This window comes from Elgaria multicarinata, chromosome 3 (assembly GCF_023053635.1).
Source record: "Elgaria multicarinata webbii isolate HBS135686 ecotype San Diego chromosome 3, rElgMul1.1.pri, whole genome shotgun sequence".
Classification (NCBI taxonomy): domain Eukaryota; kingdom Metazoa; phylum Chordata; class Lepidosauria; order Squamata; family Anguidae; genus Elgaria; species Elgaria multicarinata.
In genome coordinates, this window is record NC_086173.1 from 169,380,827 (window position 1) to 169,406,320 (window position 25,494).

General features: G+C 45.5%; 5 protein-coding genes across 4 annotated transcripts in view; 3 read left to right on the forward strand and 2 right to left on the reverse strand.

Moving 5' to 3' along the window:
- LOC134396268 (uncharacterized) overlaps positions 1-25,494 on the forward strand; it is an 853,762-nt gene that overhangs the window by 271,878 nt on the left and 556,390 nt on the right. The gene's annotated exons all lie outside the window — the stretch shown is intronic.
- LOC134396322 (zinc finger protein 420-like) overlaps positions 1-25,494 on the forward strand; it is a 412,724-nt gene that overhangs the window by 247,844 nt on the left and 139,386 nt on the right.
- LOC134396318 (zinc finger protein 345-like) overlaps positions 1-25,494 on the forward strand; it is a 334,491-nt gene that overhangs the window by 203,420 nt on the left and 105,577 nt on the right. The window lies entirely within an intron of this gene.
- Positions 1,728-25,494, reverse strand: part of LOC134396367 (zinc finger protein 883-like) — a 73,513-nt gene continuing 49,746 nt past the window's right edge. The window contains exons 3-6 of the mRNA XM_063122843.1: positions 5,779-5,884; positions 5,436-5,539; positions 5,090-5,216; positions 1,728-2,836 (exon numbers count right to left, since the gene is read on the reverse strand). Coding sequence (XP_062978913.1) covers positions 1,728-2,836; positions 5,090-5,216; positions 5,436-5,539; positions 5,779-5,884 — 1,446 coding nt within the window. The remainder of the gene's footprint in view (positions 2,837-5,089; positions 5,217-5,435; positions 5,540-5,778; positions 5,885-25,494) is intronic.
- On the reverse strand, positions 21,403-22,539 carry LOC134396991 (zinc finger protein 239-like). Its single transcript, XM_063123604.1, has one exon. The coding sequence runs from the start codon at positions 22,537-22,539 to the stop codon at positions 21,403-21,405; it is 1,137 nt and encodes a 378-aa protein (XP_062979674.1).

Here is a 25,494-nt window from a genome sequence, read left to right on the forward strand (position 1 = left end):
TTTTATATCCAAATCTGGCATCATATCGTTGAACCACTTCAAAACTATTTTTCTCAAATCCTCTGCTGGTTCTTCAGCAAATTGTTTAATGCGTACATTACAACGACGATCCTGATCTTGAAGTTGGATCAACTTTAGATCTTGATCTTGAAATTTCACCTCACAACTTTTTTCAAAGACATCCTGTTTTTTCACAAGTGCTTTTACTTCCACATCCAACTTCTTTATCTCTCTGTCATTTTGCGCGATCTTATCTGCAAGCACCCCCATCCGTGCTGCTGCATTTTTTTCATTAACATCCATCTTCTTGCTCAAAGTGGCAGTGCTATCCAGAATCAGTTTCTTCAATTCTTCCAATGCAGTTGAAATTGGCACCGTGCCAGATCCCTCAGCCATCTTGACAAATCCGTTGCTATCACTTCCACTGCTTTGTGAGTCTTTTTCTGCAGACACTTTCTCAAGACGGGCCAAATTATGATTAGAAGGATGAACTCTTTGCCAAGTAGGCTTCCCCGGGTTTTTTTCCCTTTTTTTTCTAGCATACGGCATGGGTCTATTTTTAGCTCTGAGTCAATGTCCCGTTTACAATCCACACCATCTCTCTTTCTACGCAAATAAACACTTCTTCTTCGGTGCTTTTTTAAAGGGTGGATTTACTGCCAAATAAACCTTTCTCTCAGATTAGGAGTATAAATCACCGCTTATCAGACTTAGGAGACGGGAGAGCTGTAGCAAAGTTAGTTTCGTTTTCTAACTCCCCCCTCCTTCCGTCTGTTTACAGCCAAGGAACGGGCTGCTTTCCTCCCTCCTTTTTCTGAGTCTGCTTCCGAAAACAGGATTTGCACCCTCTCTTAGCACTCATAATCATCAACCTTCATTTTCATTAACGACCCATGCCTTTTTAAGTGAGATAATTAGCTTTCCAGATCTTCCCGATCGGGAGCCCTTAAGGAGAGATCTTACCAGTCATGGCGTCCGGCTCCGGACGTCCATCGTCTTCCATCAAGGGAATTCTACGTTGGAGTTGGTTGGTCTCGGAATAACATGCCAAGATCGGGAATTCCCCAACCAGCCTCCTTACAATGATTATTATTATTATTTATTTATATAGCACATGTACTCAAGGAGCTTTAGTACCTAAAATAAATAAATTTATTTGTTTCTGCCAGTATTGTAGTGGGCTTTTAGTAATGTTTGAAATAGAAATAAACGTTTGGAACCAACATCCTTTGAATAGCTACTGAAGACTCCATTAGGCCTAACTATTGCTTTTTCCACTTCCCAGGGGCTTTTGAGTCGTGCTCCTTGCTTGCTGATGAAAATGTCAACCTGAGCATCGCCTTCCACCCTCTGAGCCCTTGTAGGGCTTCTCCCCTGTGAGAATTGCAGGATGCGATTACAGACGCGTCCTGCAAGCGAAGTTCTTTCCGCTTTCTATGGCTTCAGGCCTGTGTGGATATTTTGACGTGCTTTAAGATTCACACTGTGATTGAAACTCTTTCAGCAAACTGAGCACTGATAGGGCTTCTCGCCTGTGTGGATCCTTTGCTGGTTACTAAGCTTCGCAGGTGTAACTGGAACGCTTCCCAAATTCAAAGCATTCATAGTGCTTGGATCGTTTGACGAGAGGGATATTGCAATATGTGACTGAATTGCATTCCGGACACTGAGCAGTTTTATGGCTTCTCCTTTGTGTGAATTCTTTGATGTCTCTTTAGGTCTCTGCTTCAGGAAAAGTTCTTTCTGCACTCCAGGTATTCATAGGGCTTCTCGCCTGTGTGAGTTCTTTGATGTTTATTAAGGTAGCTGCTCGAACTGAAGCTCTTTCCGCACTTCAGGCATTCATAGGGCTTCTCGCCCGTGTGAATTAGTTGATGTTTATTAAGGTTGCTGCTGTGATTGAAGCTCTTTCCACAACCCAAGCATTCATAGGGCTTCTCGCCCGTGTGAATTATTCGATGCGACTTAAGATGACTATTCTGATTGAACCTCTTTCCGCAATCCTGGCATTCATAGGGCTTCTTCCCAGTATGAATTCTTTGATGTTGATAAAGGGTGCTGCTGAGACTGAAGCTCTTTCCGCACTCCAGGCATTCATAGGGCTTCTCCCCTGTGTGAATTCTTTGATGTTGATTAAGGGTGCCTCTGTGACTGAACCTCTTCCCGCACTGCAGGCATTCATAGGGCTTCTCCCCTGTGTGAATTCTTTGATGTTTATTAAGGTTGCTGCTCTCAAAGAATCTCTTTCCGCACTCCAGGCATTCATAGGGCTTCTCCCCTGTATGATTTCTTTGATGATACTTAAGATGGCGTCTCTGACTGAACCTCTTTCCGCACTCCAGGCATTCATAGGGCTTCTCCCCTGTGTGAATTCTTTGGTGTTGATTAAGGGTGCTGCTGTGACTGAAGCTCTTTCCGCACTCCAGGCATTCATAGGGCTTCTCCCCTGTGTGAATTCTTTGATGTTTATTACGGGAGCTGCTCTCACTGAACCTCTTTCCGCACTGCAGGCATTCATAGGGCTTCTCCCCTGTGTGAATTCTTTGATGTTTATTAAGGTCGCTGCTCTCAAAGAATCTCTTTCCGCACTCCAGGCATTCATAGGGCTTCTCCCCTGTGTGAATTCTTTGATGTTGATTAAGGGTGCTGCTGCGAATGAAGCTCTTTCCGCAGTCCAGGCATTCATAGGGCTTCTCCCCTGTGTGAATTCTTTGATGTTGATTAAGGGTGCTGCTGCGAATGAAGCTCTTTCCGCAGTCCAGGCATTCATAGGGCTTCTCCCCTGAGTGAATTATTTGATGTTGATTAACTTGTGAGTTGCTCTCCCTGCAATCACCTGCAAGAAATAATAAATATAATGATAATATCTTCCTGAAATTAGGGAACAAACCAAATCGATAAAAAAATATTTGGTTGGAGAGGAACTTTTGGAAGTTCCAAATCAATTTTTCAAGTGTGGAAGAAGATTCATATTTAGGTTTATCTACTCCCCAATTCATGGCATGTTGGGATTTCCTTTGAAATGGCCCCATTGAGCTGTCTGCAGCTTTAAATCCCTGAGATACTGGGGTGTCCGATTTTCATAAATTCCCCCAAAATCATGGGATGATCGGATTGGCTTGAAACTTGGCGTCCATGTAGACACATGGATAAGCTGTCATGGGACCGAACGTGAGGTTTCTGACGTGCAAATTGACAGAGATCCCGAAAGGGGTGTGAATTGGGGTGAGTTAAAAGGTTTAAGCCCCACCAAAAATCAGGGGATGATGGGATTGGCTTGAGTCTTGCCATGAATGTGGCTCTAGATGGCATCTGTGGGGGTGCCTGCTTCATTTTTTTTTATCTGTCAAAATGTCGGAGAAAAGCCCATGTCTGCAAATGAGGTGTCCGATTTTCATAAATTCCCCAAAAATCAGAGGATGATGGGATTGGCTTGAGTCTTGGCATGCGTGTGTATACGTCCATGAGGTGTCATGGTACCAAACATGAGGTTTCTAACTTTAACAGAAAAAAAGTTGTATACTTTTTTGTATTTCAATGCAAGCCTATAGGGAGGGAAAGCGGAGCTCCGATCCGGATCCGGAGCTCCGCAGCGGACCAGAGCGGAGAAAGCGGCCCGATCCACAAATTGCAAATCTGGAAGAGAAGTGGATCGCGGGGTCCGTGCACACCCCTATTAAATATTCCCGAGGAGATAAATAGATCAGAACTAGAGTGGCATTCAGCGCTTTCATTTATATAGAATAACTCTTACAAAGGACCTCAAACATTGAATGAACATGAAATACAAAATCTGCCCTTTTGTCCTAGCTGATTATTTAACTGGGAACTGGACAGGGGGAATTGGACCCTCAGGGTTCTTTCCAATGTCTCAGTTGCTTTGGAAACCCTCCGTCATGGCTACACCAGCATGGAAATTCTGAGAAAGGAAGTGGGTTGAGACAGAGTGAGAAACAAGACCATCTCACTGGGTTGTAGTATTGTTTTTAACAGACTGAGATTTCAAAATGAAGTCTGTCCTGCTGTCTAGTCGTATCTCAAAATGGAAAGCAAACTGTCCCGAGCAAGATTCTGATAATATGCCGAATTCTGCTCTCCGTTGCTTCCTGCGTGGATAACATTATGATAATATCTGTCACGTCTTCAACATTATCCAGATGCAGTCATGGCAGCAAAGCAAGATGGGTTGGCAGCCATCACTGCCACGGAATCAATATATATAAAAGCCCAGAGGTCTCCTCCAAGCCACTTATGCAAATAGGAGAGAAAGCAGAGGCAGTGTATTGGCCTACTGGTTGGTGATGTTACAATGACATCGCCAACTAGTAGGCCAATCCACTGCCTCTGCCTTCTCTCCTATTTGCATGTTCTCTGCTATTTGCACTTATAGGCCAAACTGTTGCCTCTGCATTCTCTCCTATTTGCATATTTAAAAATTCTGAGCTCACAGGGCCTTCTATGGAAGTGCCAAGTTCCGAAGAAAGGTAACTGCCAGGAGCTTCTGGCCTAGCAGAGGGGCCAAAATCCACAAACCTCCTCACCAGACTGCTCCTCTACACCTGTCGTATGACGGGCTTTTTTTGCTAGTAAATCTATAAATGGCCTTCTAAAAAATGTTTTGTCAAGTCTCCAGAGTGCTTTCCTCCTTGTCTTTTAGCCATCAAACCAATTGTTCCATTGCCTTCAGCCCAAGGCCCTGGAAGGACACTGCAGGAAACTCCCCCAGCAAGCAAGAGAAAACCATCTGCATTCATTCGTCTCCATTGCCAGATGGTCACATTTGATCCTCCTCCCTTGTGCAGGTTACAGGACTTGATCAGGTGCTCATCACATCATGGATCATGCTGTCATTAGGAAAATGTTTGCTTTCATGGTGGAGCTTCTCTAACTTGATCGAGAGGGCTTGAAATTGACTTCAGAGTTTGTGGGTTCTCCACCCCTGGAGGTTTCTTTACAGCCACGTCTTAAGGGTGGTTTAATGAATTTGAATTATGCACTGACACAGAGAAAGAAGAGCTGAAATTCCACCTTCCAGGATCTGTCAAGAAGGCAACGAGGGAGCCTTACCCAGAGGGGTCCCATTCCTTACCCAGAGAGGCCAGGATCCCACGATTCTCCTCCATGACTTCCATGTGCAGAGTCCTCTGGCCTGGATCCAGCAGAGCCCACTCCTCCGCCGAGAAATGCACGGCCACCTCCTCAAAAGTCACCGGACCCTGAAAGCAGCATCAGAAGAAATGTCATTCTTTTTACGCATTATGTAGCAATCCATGAAGGCAAGGATGGTGTCGTCCTCCTTCTCAATGCCAGAGCTTCATGAGTGACATTCAAGGCCTTCCTAGCAGCCATCTTGGAGACAAGCAAAGGCTAAAGGGGCAGGTTCTTCCAGCATTAAAGAGATGTGCAGGGGACAAAGGCCCCCAGGACTCCCCTACCTGCCTAGGCTGCGCAGAAACCGCTTCCACTCCACCACCAAGTGAAGGAGGCCTAGAAGGATCTCCCAGGATCCGTTCACTCCCTCTGTGGGTCTTTCTGCTCCCTGTGAGGAAGGCAAAGAATTTGAGAAGGTAAGTTATCATTCTTAAGCATGTCCGTTTTCATTGTTTTACTGCTATCAATGTTTGTCCCCATTACTAAACATATTTCCTTTTTGACTATCTAGAGAAAAAGAGTCTCTTTTCTCCTGCAAAATCAGGCTTGAGGAGAACATTAAAGCAGCTCATGCACCTCATGCGTAATTGCGGGAGGGAGGCCATGGGGAAATATGTTAATCCTTACCCAGTGAGGAGGGTCCTCCATCACCCCCTTCCAAGATCCCTCTGTCCAACGGAGCCTCCTCTGCTTCAGGGAAATCTGTGGGCGCCTTGGACAACTTCCCCTGCAGCTGGAACAGAAGGAAGGAACCCAGAGAGGGAAGGAGAGAAATGGGTCAGGTCAAGGCAAAGGGCAGCATTTCCCAATTGGTTTGAATTTTAGTCCTCATTCTAAAGATGATCTATAGTCCAAGCCACGGAATGCATTAATTTATTTCTTTATCTAAGGATGTGTCCTCTGGGGCTAAGAGTTCCACCATGGCATAAGCAAAGCCCTTGAACAACCTCTGAAAACCAACCAGGAGGAAAGACAGAACCTCCCAGGCATTCCCTGATATCCAGCATCTTCCGCTGTGAACACACTCTGCCACCGGTTGAAGAAGGATTCTCTCCTTCCCCAGAACTTCACAAACCCATTCATAGGCTGTAGCCATCCAGACAAGTAGCCATTCATAGCCTTCTCGTCCAGGAATTTGTCTAGCCCCCGTTTTGAACCACCCAAATTGGTGGCCATCACTACATACTCGGGTAAGGAATTGCGTATTTTAACTATGCGTTGTTAGTTTAACTATCCTCTGAAGGGGGCCTCCTCTACAAAGTAGGAACAACCATTTTTGAGTTGTGGAGGCGGCACTGGAAATTGGGGCACCCCTTCCTTAGAAGACATGCAAAAACAAGCTGAGATAAGTAATAAGAACACAGGCCCTGTTACTTATCAGGATGAAATACTCTCACCCGCTCTTTGTCTTCCACCTGGCTCAAGAGGTAGCCTTCTGCCAGGGCCACTGCCTGGGAACAAGTCTCCGCTCCACATTCTCTGACCCAGCTCTCCATCTCCGGGGGTAGGACAGCCAGGAACTGCTCCAGGACCACCAGGTCCAGCATGTCAACTTTTGTACACCTTTCTGGCTTCAGCCACTGGCGGCAAAGGTGGTGGAGTCGGCTGCAAACCTCTCGGGGCCCTTCAGTGTCCTGGTAGCAGAAGTCCCTGAAGCGCTGTCGCTCCACATCTGAGCTGGTGTTGCTCCCAGGCTGGTTCTCCTGCACTCTTCTTTCCCAGGGCTCTGCACTGCTCCCTCCCTGGATGTTGAAGGAGACGTTTCCTGCTTCAGGGCCAGCAAAGTTCTGCTCTTCCATCTTTACTCTCTTCTCCATTTCTGCTCCTACCAGGACTCAAAAGGTCTCTTTGCTTTGCTTCTAGATTCTCTCTTGAGGCAAGTACTGTCCTGTAGGAATCAAAATAAAGAGCAAAATTTACATAAAAGTCAGTACTGTCTCAATTGGTACAACCCCGATCCCACAGAAATCAGACTCCTGGTTGAAAATGAGGTTATGACTCTGCCCCACTGGGAGAAAGGGTGTAACCAGAGCAGACTTAAGGCTCTTAAAAATTTAATATGCTTAAAAGTGTATTTTGAAAATTGAGCAAGAAAACAGTGAATAAACAGGTCTGATGCTGAACCAGGGTTTCTCTCTCCATCTGTTCCATGGCTTCCTTCCAAGCCCTCTCTGTTCCCAGAACTTGAACCCAAAATGGGATGGAAGCTAACAGTGACTTCCACCCACTCTGAGGATGTAACCAGAGGGCTCACGTTATTAGGAAAAGCGCACCTGGTTGATTTCAAAGGCATTGAGACTGAAGGAGACAATAGGGACCCCGGTGCTCCTTAGCTAGATTTAAAACAGGGAGAGGAAACAAAATGTGCACATGGCACCAGAACAGCCTTTGGCCCACAGGTGGGATGTTCCTCCCCCCACCCAGGACCTTTCAGCTTCTGTCCCTGCCAGACACCCCCCCTTCTCCCCCCACTTTCTCTAGCCAGGTTTTGTCTTTGAGTTTCCTGCAAGTGTTAATTCAGTCGAGATCTTCTCACATCCTACAAACATCAGAGAATGTCTCGAGAAAAGGGAGAGATCCGCCCCCCCCAGCCCTCCCTTCCAGGATCCCCTAATGATGGGGAGGGAAGGAGGTGCAAGGAGGGGGGGGGGTCTCCTAGTGGGGGGCCCAAGTGGGTCAGTCATCTTGGGGGGCAGGAGGACTCTGGCTCTCTCTTCCCACCCTCGAACCCCCTGCCCCAAACCTGCCTCCGTCCCCTGCTCTGCTCCTGTCCTGGGGGGCTCTTTCCACCCCCTACAGCCCCTGGGACCCCCTTGCATCTTGCACCCACCTGCTCCTCTGCAAGGGAAAAGAGGCTGCAAGTGGGACCCACGATTCAAACCTCCCAGGCTGCTTTCCCAAGGGGGGGGGGGAAACGCGGAAGTGAGTGTATTTAATCAGCCTGGGCTCTTCACGGGCCTCTCTAGGACCCAGCCCACTCCTTCTCTTTAACCCTTAGATGGTGGCAGTACCAAAGAGTTGCAGAGGATTCTTCCAAATGCTGCCCAGTGGAGCCTGGCGCGGTATTATGGGATGTTAGCAGCATTGAACGCCCACAGTCCTCCCTCTCTGGGACTGCCCCTATTTCCGCACCCACCCGCCATCCTGTGGCATGAACCCCTTCGCCCCCATCACTTCTCCTTCCTCCCTCCCTCTTTGCCACTTCTGTCAATACAATCCATCACTTCACTTCCATCCTGTTTAATGTGGGGTGACCCTATGGAAAGGAGAACAGGGCTCCTGCAGCTTTAACTGTTGTAATGAAGAGGAATTTCACCAAGTTCACCATATATGTGTGGGCTCTCCCACACTAGAGGCCTTCAAGAGGAAGCTGGACAAGCATCTGTCAAGGATGCTTTAGGGTGGATTCCTGCATTGAGCAGGGGGTTGGACTCGATGGCCTTGGAGGCCCCTTCCAACTCTGCCATTCTACGATTCTATACAAATGACACCTGCAGAACTTCCCTTTTGAATACAATTGCTAAAGATACGGAAGCCCTGTCCTCCTTTCCATAAGGTCACCCTTTTTAATGAATCATAAACTGCCCGGAGAATGAGGCAGAAAAACGGAAACCTGTTTCATGGGGGAAGGAAACTTTCAAGAAATAGGAGGATGGATTTTGGCTCACCGTTTACCGTATTCTAGTCACTTTTAGAATTTACTGCATGCTATGTGTCATCTCTTCTTGATCCTCCCAGAGTGCAGGACACGGAATAACGGGCTCAAGTTAAAGGAAGCCAGATTCCGGCTGGACATCAGGAAAAACTTCCTGACTGTTAGAGCAGTGCGACAATGGAATCAGCTACCTAGGGAGGTTGTGGGCTCTCCCACACTAGAGGCATTCAAGAGGCAGCTGGACAACCATCTGTCAGGGATGCTTTAGGGTGGATTCCTGCATTGAGCAGGGGGTTGGACTCGATGGCCTTGTAGGCCCCTTCCAACTCTGCTATTCTATGATTCTATGATCTTCAACCCCATTTGAAGACGGGGTTTTCTTGCTCAATCCTATTCAGCGGTTAAGCACTTTGAGCTAAAAATTACGGCATAGCGTATTGCGTGGATCAAGACTTAACAGGTGGTGTGACCCATTCCTAATCACGTGGGCTGAATAACCACAGTTTAAACACACTGACTAACCATTTGCTGCAAAAGGGCTAACGGCCTAACCGTGGCTTAGCATGTTGTCTGAACAGGCCCATTATTTACAAATTCCATCCATTTCATCCGTACCCCTTCAAATTTGTCTTCCATTCTCCTTGAGCTATCCTTAAATTTCGCATCAGTTCCTTAAGGAGTGTGCTCAGCTACACTCTCAGATACCACTTTTCAGCATGAAGGCTTTCCTCATTCTTCCCGTGTTTTACTATCTGATGTGAACCGCTCAGAGATCTTCAGCTATAGGGTGGTATACAAATGCAATAAGAGCATTCCACTGAAGCAGGGACAAAACAAATGCAATAAATAAATATATTAATGTATATTAATCAATACTTATAATAATGAAAGTTCTAGAGTGATTATGTGAGAAAGGAAAGCGTGTATGTGAAATGGGTGAAAGGATTGGATGAAAAGGTTTCAAAAAGGTTTTAAATGCTTGTTTTGAAACAAAGCTTCTGAACTTTTAAAATAAATTTTAATTATTTTGTTTTTAACTACCACAAAAATCTCACGTGTCTGTTTGGCATTTATCATCTGAAGTTTATACATTTAGCACTCACTCTGACAATCATTCACCTCAGCACATATAACTCACAGTGTATTATTTTATATATTGAAATCCTTCTCCATTTAACCCCTTTGTCCACATAGTTTGGAGGAAGGTGGTTTTTATCCCTCGCCTCAGGCATATCAAGTGGTGGAGTTTGGCTTGAGCAGGGAGTAGCCGCGGCCGGGTCTGGTGTTCAGAGCCTGTGTCGTGGCAGCATGCCCACCACAAATTTATTTATTTAAAACATTTGAATCCCGCCCTATATCACTACGATCTCAGGGCAGCATACAGATAAAATCTTACAATATAAAACAATAAGTAGACACAACTAAAAACAAATCAAACCATTAATCAAGATAAAACCTATAAAAAGCAGTAAATGAATGAAGGTTCCCTCAGAACACTCTGAGGATACCCCAGGACTCACCACTGATCATTTCCTTCGTGTGAGTTACCATCTGTGGGTCAGTTTTACCAATACTTCCCTATTTTAAACCGAGATTGTTTTAAGCGGATACTTATCCTGCAAAGCACTCCAAATTTCTTTCTCTGTGTGGATTCCAAGGTCTGTTTCCCACACCATCCAGAGTGGGTCACTTATGCCTGTTTCAAATGCTACAGTTCAATGAGGATCACAATTATACATCCAAAACGTTAAGACACTTATTTTATTTATTTATTTATTTACTACATTTTTATACCGCCCAATAGCCGAAGCTCTCTGGGCGGTTCACAAAAATTAAAACCATAGTAAAACAACCAACAGGTTAAAAGCACAAATACAAAACACAGTATAAAAAGCACCACCAGGATAAAAACCATGCAGCAAAATTGATATAAAATTAAAATACAAAGTTAAAGCAGCAAAATTCAAATTCAAGTTAAAATTAAGTGTTAAAATACTGAGAGAATAAAAAGGTCTTCAGCCAGCGATGAAAGGAGTACAATGTAGGCGCCAGGCAGACCTCTCTAGGGAGCTCATTCCACAACCAGGGTGCCACAGCAGAGAAACTTATTGGGCCTGTTCACAAGACACCTGAAACCCTGCTGGTTAAGGCTTTTGGTTAAGACTTCAGGGTCTCAGGCATTGTGTGCGATGCGGTTTACTAAGCCCTGGTCAGTTTCTAATCCCAGTCAGACCTTCTACAGCAGGGTTAGCGGCTCTAAACCTGGCTTGAAGTGTTGGGAGCCATCGGAAAGCTTGTGGTTAGTGCTAACCCCAGAGAAAGACCATCTCACCAACCACAGTCCCTGAAATGTTGTCTGAACACGTGCACAGAAATTTACTCAGAATTTATCCCTTCCTTGTGAACCCACTTGTTTAGAAACATCATCTTCCATCAAGGGAATTGTATGTTGGAGTTGGTTGGTCTCAGAATAACATACCAAGATCGGGAATTCCCCAACCAGCCTCCTTACAGTGATTACCGTATTTCTAATCTTCTCTGTATCGTTCCAATTTTAGTATATGTGCTGCCGAAGCGAGCACTGATTACCGTATTTCTTCGATTCTAGGACGCCATCGATTGTAAGACGCACACTAATTTCAGTACCACCAACTTAAAAAAAGCTTTGATTCTAAGAAATAATAAATGACCTGCAATTCTAAGACGCACCCCGTTTTTAGAGATGTTTATATGGGGGAAAAAGTGCGTCTTAGAATCGAAGAAATACAGTATATAAGCGTAACTGATGTAATCAAGGAGCTTTAGTACCTAAAATAAATAAATTTATTTGTTTCTGCCAACATTGTAGAGGGCTTTTAGTGTAGTAGAGATAAATGCTTTTGGATTTATCATTTGAATGGCTACTAAACAATCCTTAAGGCTTAACAGCTGCTCCTTCCACTTCCCAGGGGCTTTTGAGTCGTGCCCCTTGCTTGCTGATAAAAATGTCAACCTGAGAATTGCTTTCCACCCCCTGAGCCCTTGTAGGGTTTCTCCCCTGTGAGAATTGCAGGATGTGATTTCAGGTGTGTCCTGCAAGCAAAGCCCTTTCCACTTTCTAGGGCTTCAGGCCTGTGTGGATCCTGTGATGGTTACTAAGGTTCTCAGTGTAACTCAAACGCTTTCCAAATTCAAAGCATTCACAGCACCTGGATCGTTTGACGAGAGGGATACTAAATTCTGTGACTGAATTGCATAACAGACAATGAGCAGTTTCAGGGCTTCCCCTTTGTGTGAATTCTTTGATGGCTCTTTAGGTCTCTGCTTCGGGAAAAGCTCTTTCTGCACTCCAGGCATTCATAGGGCTTCTCTCCTGTGCGAGTGCTTTGATGTCGCTTAAGCTGTGTGCTGTGAGCAAAGCATTTTCCGCACTCCAGGCATTCATAGGGCTTCTCGCATGTGTGAATTCTTTGATGTTTATTAAGGTTGCTGCTCTGACTGAAGCTCTTTCCGCACTCCAGGCATTCATAGGGCTTCTCGCCTGTGTGAATTCTTTGATGTTTATTCAGGTTGCTGCTCTGACTGAAGTTCTTTCCACACTCCAGGCATTCATAGGGCTTCTCGCCCGCGTGAATTATTCGATGCGACTTAAGATGACCCCTCTGACTGAACCTCTTTCCACACTCCAAGCATTCATAAGGCTTCTCCCCTGTGTGAATTAGTTGATGTTTATTAAGGTTGCTGCTGCGATTGAAGCTCTTTCCACACTCCAGGCATTCATAGGGCTTCTCTCCTGTGTGAGTGCTTTGATGACGCTTAAGGTGTGCGCTGTGAACAAAGCTCTTCCCGCACTCCAGGCATTCATAGGGCTTCTCCCCTGTGTGAGTGCTTTGATGTTTATTAAGGTTGCTGCTCTGACTGAAGCTCTTTCCCCACTCCAGGCATTCATAGGGCTTCTCCCTTGTGTGAATTAGATGATGTTTATTAAGGTTGCTGCTGTGATTGAAGCTCTTTCCACACTCTAGGCATTCATAGGGCTTCTCCCCTGTATGAATTATTTGTTGTCGCTTAACTTGTGAGTTGCGACTGAATTGCTTCTCACCCTCCAAGCACTGAAATCTTTTTTCTTCCCTGTGAAATCGTTCTTCTATCAATGGAATATCACGGACGTCTAATCCTTTCAAAAAAATAGACTTGAATCCCCACTTCTCTTCAATTTCCGTTCCATGTTCTTTGCTCTCCCTGCAATCACCTGCAAGAAATAATAATAATAATAATAATAATAATAATAATAATAATAATAATATCCTCTTGAAATTAGGGAACAAACCAAATCAATAAAAAAATATTTGGTTGGAGAGGAACATCCTTCCAAATATATTAAATATCCGCCAGTGATCAATAGATCAGAATTAGACATTCAGCGCTTTCATTTATATAGAATAACTCTTACAAAGGACCTCAAACAATGAATGAACATGAAATACAAAATGCACAAAATCTGCCCTTTTGTCCTAGCTGATTATTTAACTGGGAACTGGACAGGGGGAATTGGACCCTCAGGGTTCTTTCCAATGTCAGTTGCTTTGTAAACCCTCAGTCATGGCTACACCAGCATGGAAATTCTGAGAAAGGAAGTGGGTTAAGATGGAGTGAGAAACAAGACCATCTCACTGGGTTGTAGTATTGTTTTTAACAGACTGAGATTTCAAAATGAAGTCTGTCCTGCTGTCTAGTCGTATCTCAAAATGGAAAGCAAACTGTCCCGAGCAAGATTCTGATATTATGCCGAATTCTGCTCTCCGTTGCTTCCTGCGTGGATAACATTATGATAATATCTGTCACGTCTTCAACATTATCCAGATGCAGTCATGGCAGCAAAGCAAGATGGGTTGGCAGCCATTACTGCCACAGAATCAATATCAAAAAGCCCAGAGGCCTCCTCCAAGCCACTTATGCAAATAGGAGAGAAGGCGGAGGCAGTGGATTAACCTACTGGTTGGTGATGACATCGCCAACCAGTAGGCCAATCCACTGCCTCTGCCTTCTCTCCTATTTGCATGTTCTCTGCTATTTGCACTTACAGGCCAAACGGTTGCCTCTGCATTCTCTCCTATTTGCATGTTTAAAAATTCTGAGCTCACAGGGCCTTCTATGGAAGTGCCAAGTTCCGAAGAAAGGGAACTGCCAGGAGCTTCCGGCCTAACAGAGGGGCCAAAACACACAAACCTCCTCACTAGACTCTCCCCTACACCTGTCGTATGACGGGCTTTTTTGCTAGTAAATCTATAAATGGCCTTCTAAAAATGTTCTGTCAAGTCTCCAGAGTGCTTTCCTCCTTGTATTTTAGCCATCAAACCAATTGTTCCATTGCCTTCAGCCCAAGGCCCTGGAAGGACACTGCAGGAAACTCCGCCAGCAAGCAAGAGAAAACCATCTGCATTCATTCGTCTCCATTGCCAGATGGTCACATTTGATCCTCCTCCCTTGTGCAGGTTACAGGACTTGATCAGGTGCTCATCACATCACGGATCATGTTGTCATTAGGAAAATGTTTGCTTTCATGGTGGAGCTTCTCTAACTTGATCGAGAGGGCTTGAAATTGACTTCAGAGTTTGTGGGTTCTCCACCCATGGAGGTTTCTTTACAGCCACTTCTTAAGGTTGGTTTAATGAATTTGAATTATGCACTGACACAGAGAAAGAAGAGCTGAAATTCCACCTTCCAGGATCTGTCAAGAAGGCAACGAGGGAGCCTTACCCAGAGGAATCCCATTCCTTACCCAGAGAGGCCAGGATCCCACAATTCTCCTCCATGACTTCCATGTGCAGAGTCCTCTGGCCTGGATCCAGCAGAGCCCACTCCTCCGCCGAGAAATGCACGGCCACCTCCTCAAAGGTCACCGGACCCTGAAAGCAGCATCAGAAGAAATGTCATTCTTTTTACGCATTATGTAGCAATCCATGAAGGCAAGGATGGTGAGATCCACCTTCTCAATGCCAGAGCTTCATGAGTGACATTCAAGGCCTTCCTAGCAGCCATCTTGGAGACGAGCAAAGGCTAAAGGAGCAGGTTCTTCTAGTATTAAAGAGATGTGCAGGGGACAGAGGAACCCAGGACTCCCCTACCTGCCCAGGCTGCACAGAAACCGCTTCCACTCCACCACCAAGTGAATAAGGCCTAGAAGGATCTCCAAGGAACCATTCACTCTTTCTGCTCCCTGTGAGGACAGCAAAGAAGGTGAGAAGGTAAGTTATCATTCTTAAGCATGTCCGTTTTCATTGTTTTACTGCTATCAATGTTTGTCCCCGTTACTAAACAATATTTCCTTTTTGACTATCTAGAGAAAAAGAGTCTCTCTTCTCCTGCAAAATCAGGCTCGAGGAGAACATTCAAGCAGCTCATGCACCTCAGGCGTAATTGCGGAAGGGAGGCCATGGGGCAATATGTGGATCCTTACCCAGTGAGGAGGGTCCTCCCTCACCCTCTTCCAAGGTCCCTCTGTCCAGCGGAGCCTCCTCTGCCTCAGGGAAATCTGTGGGCGCCTTGGACAACTTCCCCTGCAACTGGAACAGAAGGAAGGATCTCAGAGAGGGAAGGAGAGAAATGGGTCAGGTCAAGGCCAAGGGCAGCATTTCCCAATCGGTTTGAATTTTAGTCCTCATTCTAAAGTTGATCAATAGTCCAAGTCACGGAAGGTATTAATTCATTTCTTTATCTAAGGATGTGTCCTCTGGGGCTAAGAGTTCCACCATGGCATAAGCAAAGCTCTTGAACAACCTCTGAAAACCAACCAGGAGGAAAGACAGAACCTCCCAGGCATTCCCTGATATCTAGCATCTTCCGCTGTGAACACACTCTGCCACCGGTTGAAGAAGGATCCCCTCCTTCCCCAGAACTTCACAAACCCATTCATAGGCTGCAGCCATCCAGACAAGTAGCCATTCACAGCCTTCTCGTCCAGGAATTTGTCTAGCCCCCGTTTTGAACCATCCAAATTGGTGGCCATCACTACATACTCGGGTAAGGAATTGCGTATTTTAACTATGTGTTGTTAGTTTAACTATCCTCCGAAGGGGGCCTCCTCTACAAATAGGGAACAACCATTTTTGAGGCGTGGGGCGGCACTGGAAATTGGGGCACCCCTTCCTTAGAGGACATGCTGAGACAAGCAATAAGGCCCTGTTAGTTATCAGGATGAAATACTCTCACCTGCTCTTTGTCCTCTGCCTGGCTCAAGAGGAAGGCTTCTGCCAGGGCCACCGCCTGGGAAGTAGTCTCCACTCCACATTCTCTGACCCAGCTCTCCATCTCCGGGGGCAGGACGGCCAGGAACTGCTCCAGGACCACCAAGTCCAGCATCTGAGCTTTCGTGTTCCTTTCTGGCTTCAGCCACTGACAGCAAAGGTGGTGGAGTCGGCTGCAAACCTTTCGGGGCCCCATGGCCTCCTCGTAGCAGAAGTCCCTGGAGGGCTGTCGCTCCACATCTGAGCTGGTGTTGCTCCCAGGCTGCTTCTCCTGCATTCTCCTTTCCCAGGGCTCTGCACTGCTCCCTCCCTGGATGTTGAAGATGTTTCCTGCTTCAGGGCCAGCAAAGTTCTGCTCTTCCATCTTTACTCTCCTCTCTATCTCTGCTCCCACCAGGACTCAAAAGGTCTCCTTGCTTTGCCTCTGGTTTCTCTGTTGAGGCAAGGACACTGCTGTAGGAATCAGAATAAGGAGCTTAATTAACTTAAAAGTCAGCACCTGTCTCAAATGGATCTCTGCAACCCCGATCCCACAGAAATCAGACTCCTGGTTTAAAATGGGGTTCTGACTTTAACCCAATGGAAGAGAGGGTGTAACCAGAGCGGACTTAAGGCTCTTGAAAATTTAATATGATTGAAAGTGTATTTTGAAAATTGAGCAAGAAAACAGTGAATGAACAGGTCTGATGTTGAACCAGGGTTTCTCTCTCCATCCGTTCCATGGCTTCCTTCCAAGCCCTCTCTTCTCGGCACTTGAACCCAAAATGGGATGGAAGCTAACAGTGTTTTCCACCCACTCTGAGGATGTAACCAGAGGGCTCACGTTATTAGGAAAAGCGCACCAGGTTGATTTCAAAAGCATTGAGACTGAAGGAGACAATAGGGGCCCTGGTGCTCCTTAGCTAGATTTAAAACAGGGAGAGGAAACAAAATATGCACATGGCACCAGAACAGCCTTTGGCCCACGGGTGGGATGCTCCTCCCCCCACCCAGGACTTTTCCGCTTCTGTCCCTGCCAGACACCCCCCCTTCTCCCCCCCCTTTCTCTAGCCAGGTTTTGTCTTTGAGTTTCCTGCAAGTGTTAATTCAGTCGAGATCTTCTCACATCCTACAAACATCAGAGAATGTCTCGAGAAAAGGGAGAGATCCGCTCCCCCTGCCCTCCCTTCCAGGATCCCCTAATGATGGGGAGGGAAGGAGGTGCAAGGAGGGGGGTCTCCTAGTGGGGGCCCCAAGTGGGTCAGTCATCTTGGGGAGCAGGAGGACTCTGGCTCTCTCTTCCCACCCTCGAACCCCCTGCCCCAAACCTCCCTCCCTCCCCTGCTCTGCTCCTGTCCTGGGGGGCTCTTTCCACCCCCTACAGCCCCTGGGACCCCCTTACATCTTGCACCCACCTGCTCCTCTGCAAGGGAAAAGAGGCTGCAAGTGGGACCCACGATTCAAACCTCCCAGGCTGCTTTCCCAAGGGGGGGGGGGAAACGCGGAAGTGAGTGTATTTAATCAGCCTGGGCTCTTCACGGGCCTCTCTAGGACCCAGCCCACTCCTTCTCTTTAACCCTTAGATGGTGGCAGCACCAAAGAGTTGCAGAGGATTCTTCCAAATGCTGCCCAGTGGAGCCTGGCGCGGTATTATGGGATGTTAGCAGCATTGAACGCCCACAGTCCTCCCTCTCTGGGACTGCCCCTATTTCCCCACCCACCCGCCATCCTGTGGCATGAACCCCTTCGCCCCCACCACTTCTCCTTCCTCCCTCCCTCTTTGCCACTTCTGTCAATACAATCCATCACTTCACTTCCATTCCGTTTAATGTGGGGTGACCCTATGGAAAGGAGAACAGGGCTCCTGCAGCTTTAACTGTTGTGATGAAGAGGAATTTCACCAAGTTCACCATATATGTGTGGGCTCTCCCACACTAGAGGCCTTCAAGAGGAAGCTGGGATGCTTTAGGGTGGATTCCTGCATTGAGCAGGGGGTTGGACTCGATGGCCTTGGAGGCCCCTTCCAACTCTGCCATTCTACACAAATGACACCTGCTGAACTTCCCCTTTGAATACAATTGCTAAAGATACGGAAGCCCTGTCCTCCTTTCCATAAGGTCACCCTTTTTAATTAATAATAAACTGCCCTGAGAATGAGGCAGAAAAATGGAAGCCTTTTTCATGTGGGAAGGAAACATTCAAGAAATCGGAGGATGGATTTTGGCTCACCATTTACCATATTCTAGTCACTATTAGAATTTACTGCATGCTATGTGTGATCTTCAACCCCATTTCAGACCTCTACTACGATGGATGCTCATTGCACACTCTTTGAGCATTAATGGAGCTACTGCCTGTGTGGCTTCTTGGATATGATTTCAGATGTACTGCGTTGACTGAAGCTCTTTCCCCACTCTGAGCATTGATAGGGCTTCTCGCCAGTGTGCATCCTGTGATGTTTTTGAAGGCTCATACTTCAACTGAAACCCTTTCCATATTTTTTCTTTTTATTTTTTGGTTGCACAGATCAAACAATATCTAAATTTATTACCATTTCAATTTCTGCTCGGTTTTAAAATATTATTTGAACATTTACTTCTTTAACACACCTTAATAATTCATCACTTACAATTCCTAATTGACACCCCAAATTTCATTCCAGACAGGTTGAAAGGCAGCCTTGTTTCCTTATATCTACGCTCTTCAGAGCCCGGTATATGCCGATGGAAGCCTGCGCCCAAGATGTACGGGAATCCTATTCAGCGGTTAAGCACTTTGAGCTAAAAATTACGGCATAGCGTATTGCGTGAATCATGACTTAGCAGGTGGTGTGACCCATTCCTAATCACGTGGGCTGACTAACCAGTTTAAACATGCTGACTAACCATTTGCTGCAAAAGGGTTAACGGGCTAACCATGGCTTAGCGTGTTGTCTGAATAGGCCCATTATTTACGAATTCCATAATTTCATCCGTACCCCTTCAAATTTGTCTTCTATTGTCCTTGAGCTATCCTTAAATTTTGCATCAGTTCCTTAAGGACTGTGCTCAGCTACACTCTCAGATACCACTTTTCAGCATGAAGGCTTTCCCCATTCTTCCCGTGTTTTACTATCTGATGTGAACCGCCCAGAGAGCTTCAGCTATAGGGTGGTATACAAATGCAATAAATAAGTAATATATAAATTTAACAAGGCTAATCTCTTAAAACACTGATTTCCTAAATCGATTTACCTTAGGGCATGTGTGGCGTTACACCCCACAAGTCAGTTCCCAAATGTATGTCTGCAGTTTGTAAATCTGTGGTTTTTAGAATGTTGGCCTGAGGGGGCGGAGTTAGAATGTCTGGGGAGTGGGGGGAGGATATATAAGGGAAGGACTGAGGGGATTTAAGAGATTTTTCGGTACTATTAGGGCTCTCTGTGTGTTAGCTCTTGAGGTTTAGAGGACTTGGGTCTGGAGAATTTGAGGTTCAGTGTAGAGAGTGGTATCATTGGAGTGTGGTGTGCACAAAGTTCATGTGTATTAATCAATACTGATAATAAAGAAAGTTCAAGAGTGATTGTGTGAGAAAGGAAAGCGTGTATGTGAATAGGTGAAAGGTTTCAAAAAGGTTTATAAATGCTTATTTTGAAACAAAGCTTGTGAACTTTTAAAATAAATTTTAATTATTTTGTTTTTAACTACCACAAAAATCTCACGTGTCTGTTTGGCATTTATCATCTGAAGTTGATACATTTAGCACTCACTCTGACAATAATTCACCTCAGCACATATAACTCACAGTGTATTATTTTATATATTGAAATCCTTCTCCATTTAACCCCTTTCTCCACATAGTTTGGAGGAAGGTGGTTTTTATCCCTCGCCTCAGGCATATCAAGTGGTGGAGTTTGGCTTGAGCAGGGAGTAGTCGCGGCCGGGCCTGGTGTTCAGAGCCTGTGTAGTGGCAGCATGCCCACCACAAATTTATTTATATAAAACATTTGAATCCCACCCTATATCACTACTATCTCAGGGCGGCATACAGATAAAATCTTACAATATAAAACAATAAGTAGACACAACTAAAAACAAATCAAACCATTAATCAAGTTAAAACCTATAAAAAGCAGTAAATGAATGAAGGTTCCCTCAGAACACTCTGAGGATACCCCAGGACTCACCACTGATCATTTCCTTGGTGTGAGTTACCATCTGTGGGTCAGTTTTACCAATACTTTCCTATTTTAAACCGAGATTGTTTTAAGCGGATACTTATCCTGCAAAGCATTCCACATTTCTTTCTCTGTGTGGATTCCAAGGTCTGTTTCCCACACCATCCAGAGTGGGTCACTTATTCCTGTTTCAAATGCTACAGTTCAATGAGGATCACAATTATGCATCCAAAACGGTAAGACACTTATTGGGCCTGTTCACAAGACACCTGAAACCCTGCTGGTCAAGGCTTTTGGTTAAGACTTCAGAGTCTCAGGCGTTGTGTGTGATGTGGTTTACTAAACCCTGGTCAGTTTCTAATCCCAGTCAGACCTTCTACAGCAGGGTTAGCGGCTCTAAACCTGGCTTGAAGTGTTGGGAGCCAACGGAAAGCTTGTGGTTAGTGCTAACCCCAGAGAACGACCATCTCACCAACCACAGTCCCTGAAATGTTGTGTGAACATGAGCACTGAAATTTACTCAGGATTTATCCCTTCCTTGTGAACCCACTTGTTTAGAAACATCATCTTCCATCAAGGGAATTGTATGTTGGAGTTGGTCGGTCTCAGAATAACATACCAAGATCGGGAATTCCCCAACCAGCCTCCTTACAGTGATTATATAAGCATAACTGATGTAATCAAGGAGCTTTAGTACCTAAAGTAAATAAATTTATTTGTTTCTGCCAATATTGTAGAGGGCTTTTAATGTAGTTTGAAATAGAAATAAATGCTTTTTGTACCAACATCATTTGATTGGCTACTAAACAATCCTTAAGGCTTAACAGCTGCTCCTTCCACTTCCCAGGGGCTTTTGAGTCGTGCCCCTTGCTTGCTGATAAAAATGTCAACCTGAGCATCGCTTTCCACCCCCTAAGCCCTTGTAGGGTTTCTCCCCTGTGAGAATTGCAGAATGCGATTTCAGGCGTGTCCTGCAAGCAAAGCTCTTTCCACTTTCTAGGGCTTCAGGCCTGTGTGGATCCTGTGATGGTTACTAAGGTTCGCAGTGTAACTGAAACGATTTCTAAATTCAAAGCATTCACAGCACTTGGATCGTTTGACGAGAGGGATACTAAAATCTGTGACTGAATTGCATTCCGGACACTGAGCAGTTTTAGGGCTTCTCCTTTGTGTAAATTCTTTGATGGTTCTTTAGGTCTCTGCTTCGGGAAAAGCTCTTTCTTCACTCTAGGCATTCATAGGGCTTCTCTCCTGTGAGAGTGCTTTGATGTCACAAGCTGTGTGCTGTGAGCAAAGCTCTTTCCGCACTCCAGGCATTCATAGCGCTTCTCTAATGTGTGAATTCTTTGATGTTTATTAAGGTAGCTTCTCTGACGGAATCTCTTTCCACACTCTAGGCATTCATAGGGCTTCTCGCCCGCGTGAATTATTCGATGCGACTTAAGATGACCACTCTGACTGAACCTCTTTCCACACTCCAGGCATTCATAGGGCTTCTCGCCTGTGTGAATTCTTTGATGTTTATTAAGGTTGCTGCTGTGATTGAAGCTCTTTCCACACTCCAGGCATTCATAGGGCTTCTTGCCCGCGTGAATTATTCGATGCGACATAAGATGACCACTCCGACTGAACCTCTTTCCACACTCCAGGCATTCATAGGGCTTCTCCCCTGTGTGAATTCTTTGATGATGATTAAAGTTGCTGCTCTGACTGAACCTCTTTCCACACTCCAGACATTCATAGGGCTTGTCCCCTGTGTGAATTCTTTGATGTTTATTAAGGTTGCTGCTCTGAATGAATCTCTTTCCGCACTCCAGGCATTCATAGGGCTTCTCTCCTGTGTGAATTTTTTGATGTTGATTAAGGGTGCTGCTGTAACTGAACCTCTTTCCACACTCCAGGCATTCATAGGGCTTCTCGCCCGTGTGAATTCTTTGATGTTTATTAAGGTTGCTGCTGTGATTGAAGCTCTTTCGACACTCCAGGCATTCATAGGGCTTCTCGCCCGTGTGAATTATTCGATGCGACTTAAGATGACCACTCAGTCTGAACCTCTTTTCGCAATCCTGGCATTCATAGGGGTTCTCCCCTGTGTGAGTGCCTTGATGTTTATTAAGGTTGCTGCTGTGATTGAAGCTCTTTCTGCACTCTAGGCATTCATAGGGCTTCTCCCCTGTATGAATTATTTGTTGTCGCTTAAGTTGTGAGTTGCAACTGAATTGCTTCTCACCCTCCAAGCACTGAAATCTTTTTTCTTCCCTGTGAAATCGTTCTTCTATCAATGGAATATCACAGACTTCTAACCCTTTCAAAAAAATAGACTTGATTCCCCACTTCTCTTCAATTTCTGTTCCATGTTCCTTGCCCTCCATGAAATCACCTGCAAGAAATAATAATAATAATAATAATAATAATAATAATAATAATAATATCTTCCTGAAATTAGGGAACAAACCAAATCGATTAAAAAAAGTTTGGTTGGATAGGAACATCCTTCAAATATATTAAATATCCCCTTTTGTCCTAGCTGATTATTTAACTGGGAACTGGACAGGGGGATTTGGACCCTCAGGGTTCTTTTCAATGTCTCAGTTGCTTTGGAAACCCTCCGTCATGGCTACACCAGTATGGAATTTCTGAGAAAGGAAGTGGGTTAAGATGGAGTGAGAAACAAGACCATCTCGCTGGGTTGTAGTATTGTTTTTAACAGACCGAGATTTCAAAATGAAGTCTGTCCTGCTGTCTAGTCGTATCTCAAAATAGAAAGCAAACTGTCCCGAGCAAGATTCTGATAATATGCCGAATTCTGCTCTCCGTTGCTTCCTGCGTGGATAACATTATGATAATATCTGTCACGTCTTCAACATTATCCAGATGCAGTTATGTCAGCAAAGCAAGATGGGTTGGCAGCCATCACTGCCAAAGAATCAATATATATAAAAGCCCAGAGGCCTCCTCCAAGCCACTAATGCAAATGGGAGAGAAGGCAGAGGCAGTGCATTGGACTACTGGTTGGTGATGACATCGCCAACCAGTAGGCTAATCCACTGCCTCTGCCTTCTCTCCTATTTGCATGTTCTCTGCTATTTGCACTTACAGGCCAAACTGTTGCTTCTGCATTCTCTCCTATTTGCATGTTTAAAAATTCTGAGCTCACAGGGCCTTCTATGGAAATTGCCAAGTTCCGAAGAAAGGTAACTGCCAGGAGCTTCCGGCTTAGCAGAGGGGCCAAAACCCACAAACCTCCTCACCAGACTGCTCCTCTACACCTGTCGTATGACGGGCTTTTTTGCTAGTAAATCTATAAATGGCCTTCTAAAAATGTTCTGTCAAATCTCCGGAGTGCTTCCCTCCTTGTATTTTAGCCATCAAACCAATTGTTCCACTGCCTTCAGCCCAAGGCCCTGGAAGGACACTGCAGGAAACTCCCCCAGCAAGCAAGAGAAAACCATCTGCATTCATTCGTCTCCATTGCCAGATGGTCACATTTGATCCTCCTCCCTTGTGCAGGTTACAGGACTTGATCAGGTGCTCATCACATCATGGATCATGTTGTCATTAGGAAAATGTTTGCTTTCATGGTGGAGCTTCTCTAACTTGATCGAGAGGGCTTGAAATTGACTTCAGAGGTTGTGGGTTCTCCACTCCTGGTGGTTTCTAAGAACAGCCACTTCGCAAGGGTGGTTTAATGAATTTGAATTATGCACTGACACAAAGAAAGAAGAGCTGAAATTCCACCTTCCAGGATCTGTCAAGAAGGCAACGAGGGAACCTTACCCAGAGAGGCCAGGATCCCACAATTCTCCTTCATGACTTCCATGTGCAGAGTCCTCTGGCCTGGATCCAGCAGAGCCCACTCCTCCTCCGAGAAATGCACGGCCACCTCCTCAAAGGTCACCAGACCCTGAAAACAGCATCAGAAGAAATGTCATTCTCTTTACACATTATGTAGCAATCCATGAAGGCAAGGATGGTGAGGTCCACCTTCTCAATGCCAGAGCTTCATGAGTGACATTCAAGGCCTTCCTAGCAGCCATCTGGGAGATGAGCAAAGGCTAAAGGAGCAGGTTCTTCCAGCATTAAAGAGATGTGCAGGGGACAAAGGCCCCCAGGACTCCCCTACCTGCCCAGGCTGCGCAGAAACCGCTTCCACTCCACCACCAAGTGAAGGAGGCCTAGAAGGATCTCCCAGGATCCATTCACTCTCTCTGTGGGTCTTTCTGCTCCCTGTGAGGAAGGCAAAGAAGGCGAGAAGGTAAGTTATCATTCTTAAGCATGTCCATTTTCATTGTTTTACTGCTATCAATGTTTGTCCCCATTACTAAACAATATTTCCCTTTTTACTATCTAGAGAAAAAGAGTCTCTCTTCTCCTGCAAAATCAGGCTCGAGGAGAACATTCAAGCAGCTCATGCACCTCAGGCGTAATTGTGGGAGGGAGGCCATGGGTAAATATGTGAATCCTTACCCAGTGAGGAGGGTCCTCCGTCACCCTCTTCCAAGGTCCCTCTGTCCAGCGGAGCCTCCTCTGCCTCAGGGAAATCTGTGGGCGCCTTGGACAACTTCCCCTGCAGCTGGAAGAATCCCAGAAAGGGAAGGAGAGAAATGGGTCAGGTCAAGGCCAAGGACAGCATTTCCCAATCGGTTTGAATTTTAGTCCTCATTCTAAAGTTGATCAATAGTCCAAGTTGTAAAGGAGACTGGACCCAGCTAGGCTGGCCTTCTGCTGGATTTTGCACAGATCCCCGGAATAACCGCACACAGCTCACAATTTGGAGGTTTAAGCCCAATTTATTTATTAGGAAAGAGGCAAGCAAACAGGATTAGCATCTAAAACTATTAATACGGGGGGGCGGAGCCAGCGTGCCAATGGAGCAGTAGGATAAATTCGTCCTGCCGTCAGTAGGTTTTAAAACAACCTTATCATCTAAAGTATCTGGGCTGGAAATGGTGAAGAATGTGTAGGATGCTTTCAGCTACAGACGGGGATTTAAAAAGGAAAGCATTTTGCTGTGTAACGAACGTTTTTTCAAAGGCAAAGGAAGGGCGGCAAGCGGTGGAAGTTCCTCTAAGAACTTCAAAGAGCGGTTTCATAAGAAATCTCCCAGACGGAGTGCTTATCTCAAAGGGAACTTTAATTGAAAGCCAGCGTCGGGAGAGTTTGATTGATAGCCCCTTCTTTAGCAAGCAGTAAATATTGTTAAACACGGCAATAAACCCCTCTGGAGCTTGCTGACAGATTGAGTTAAAAGCGAAACTAACTAACACGAGCCGTATCTGCGAGACTATATGCCAGCCAAGAAGCTGCCTGCGGTGAAACTGAGGTGG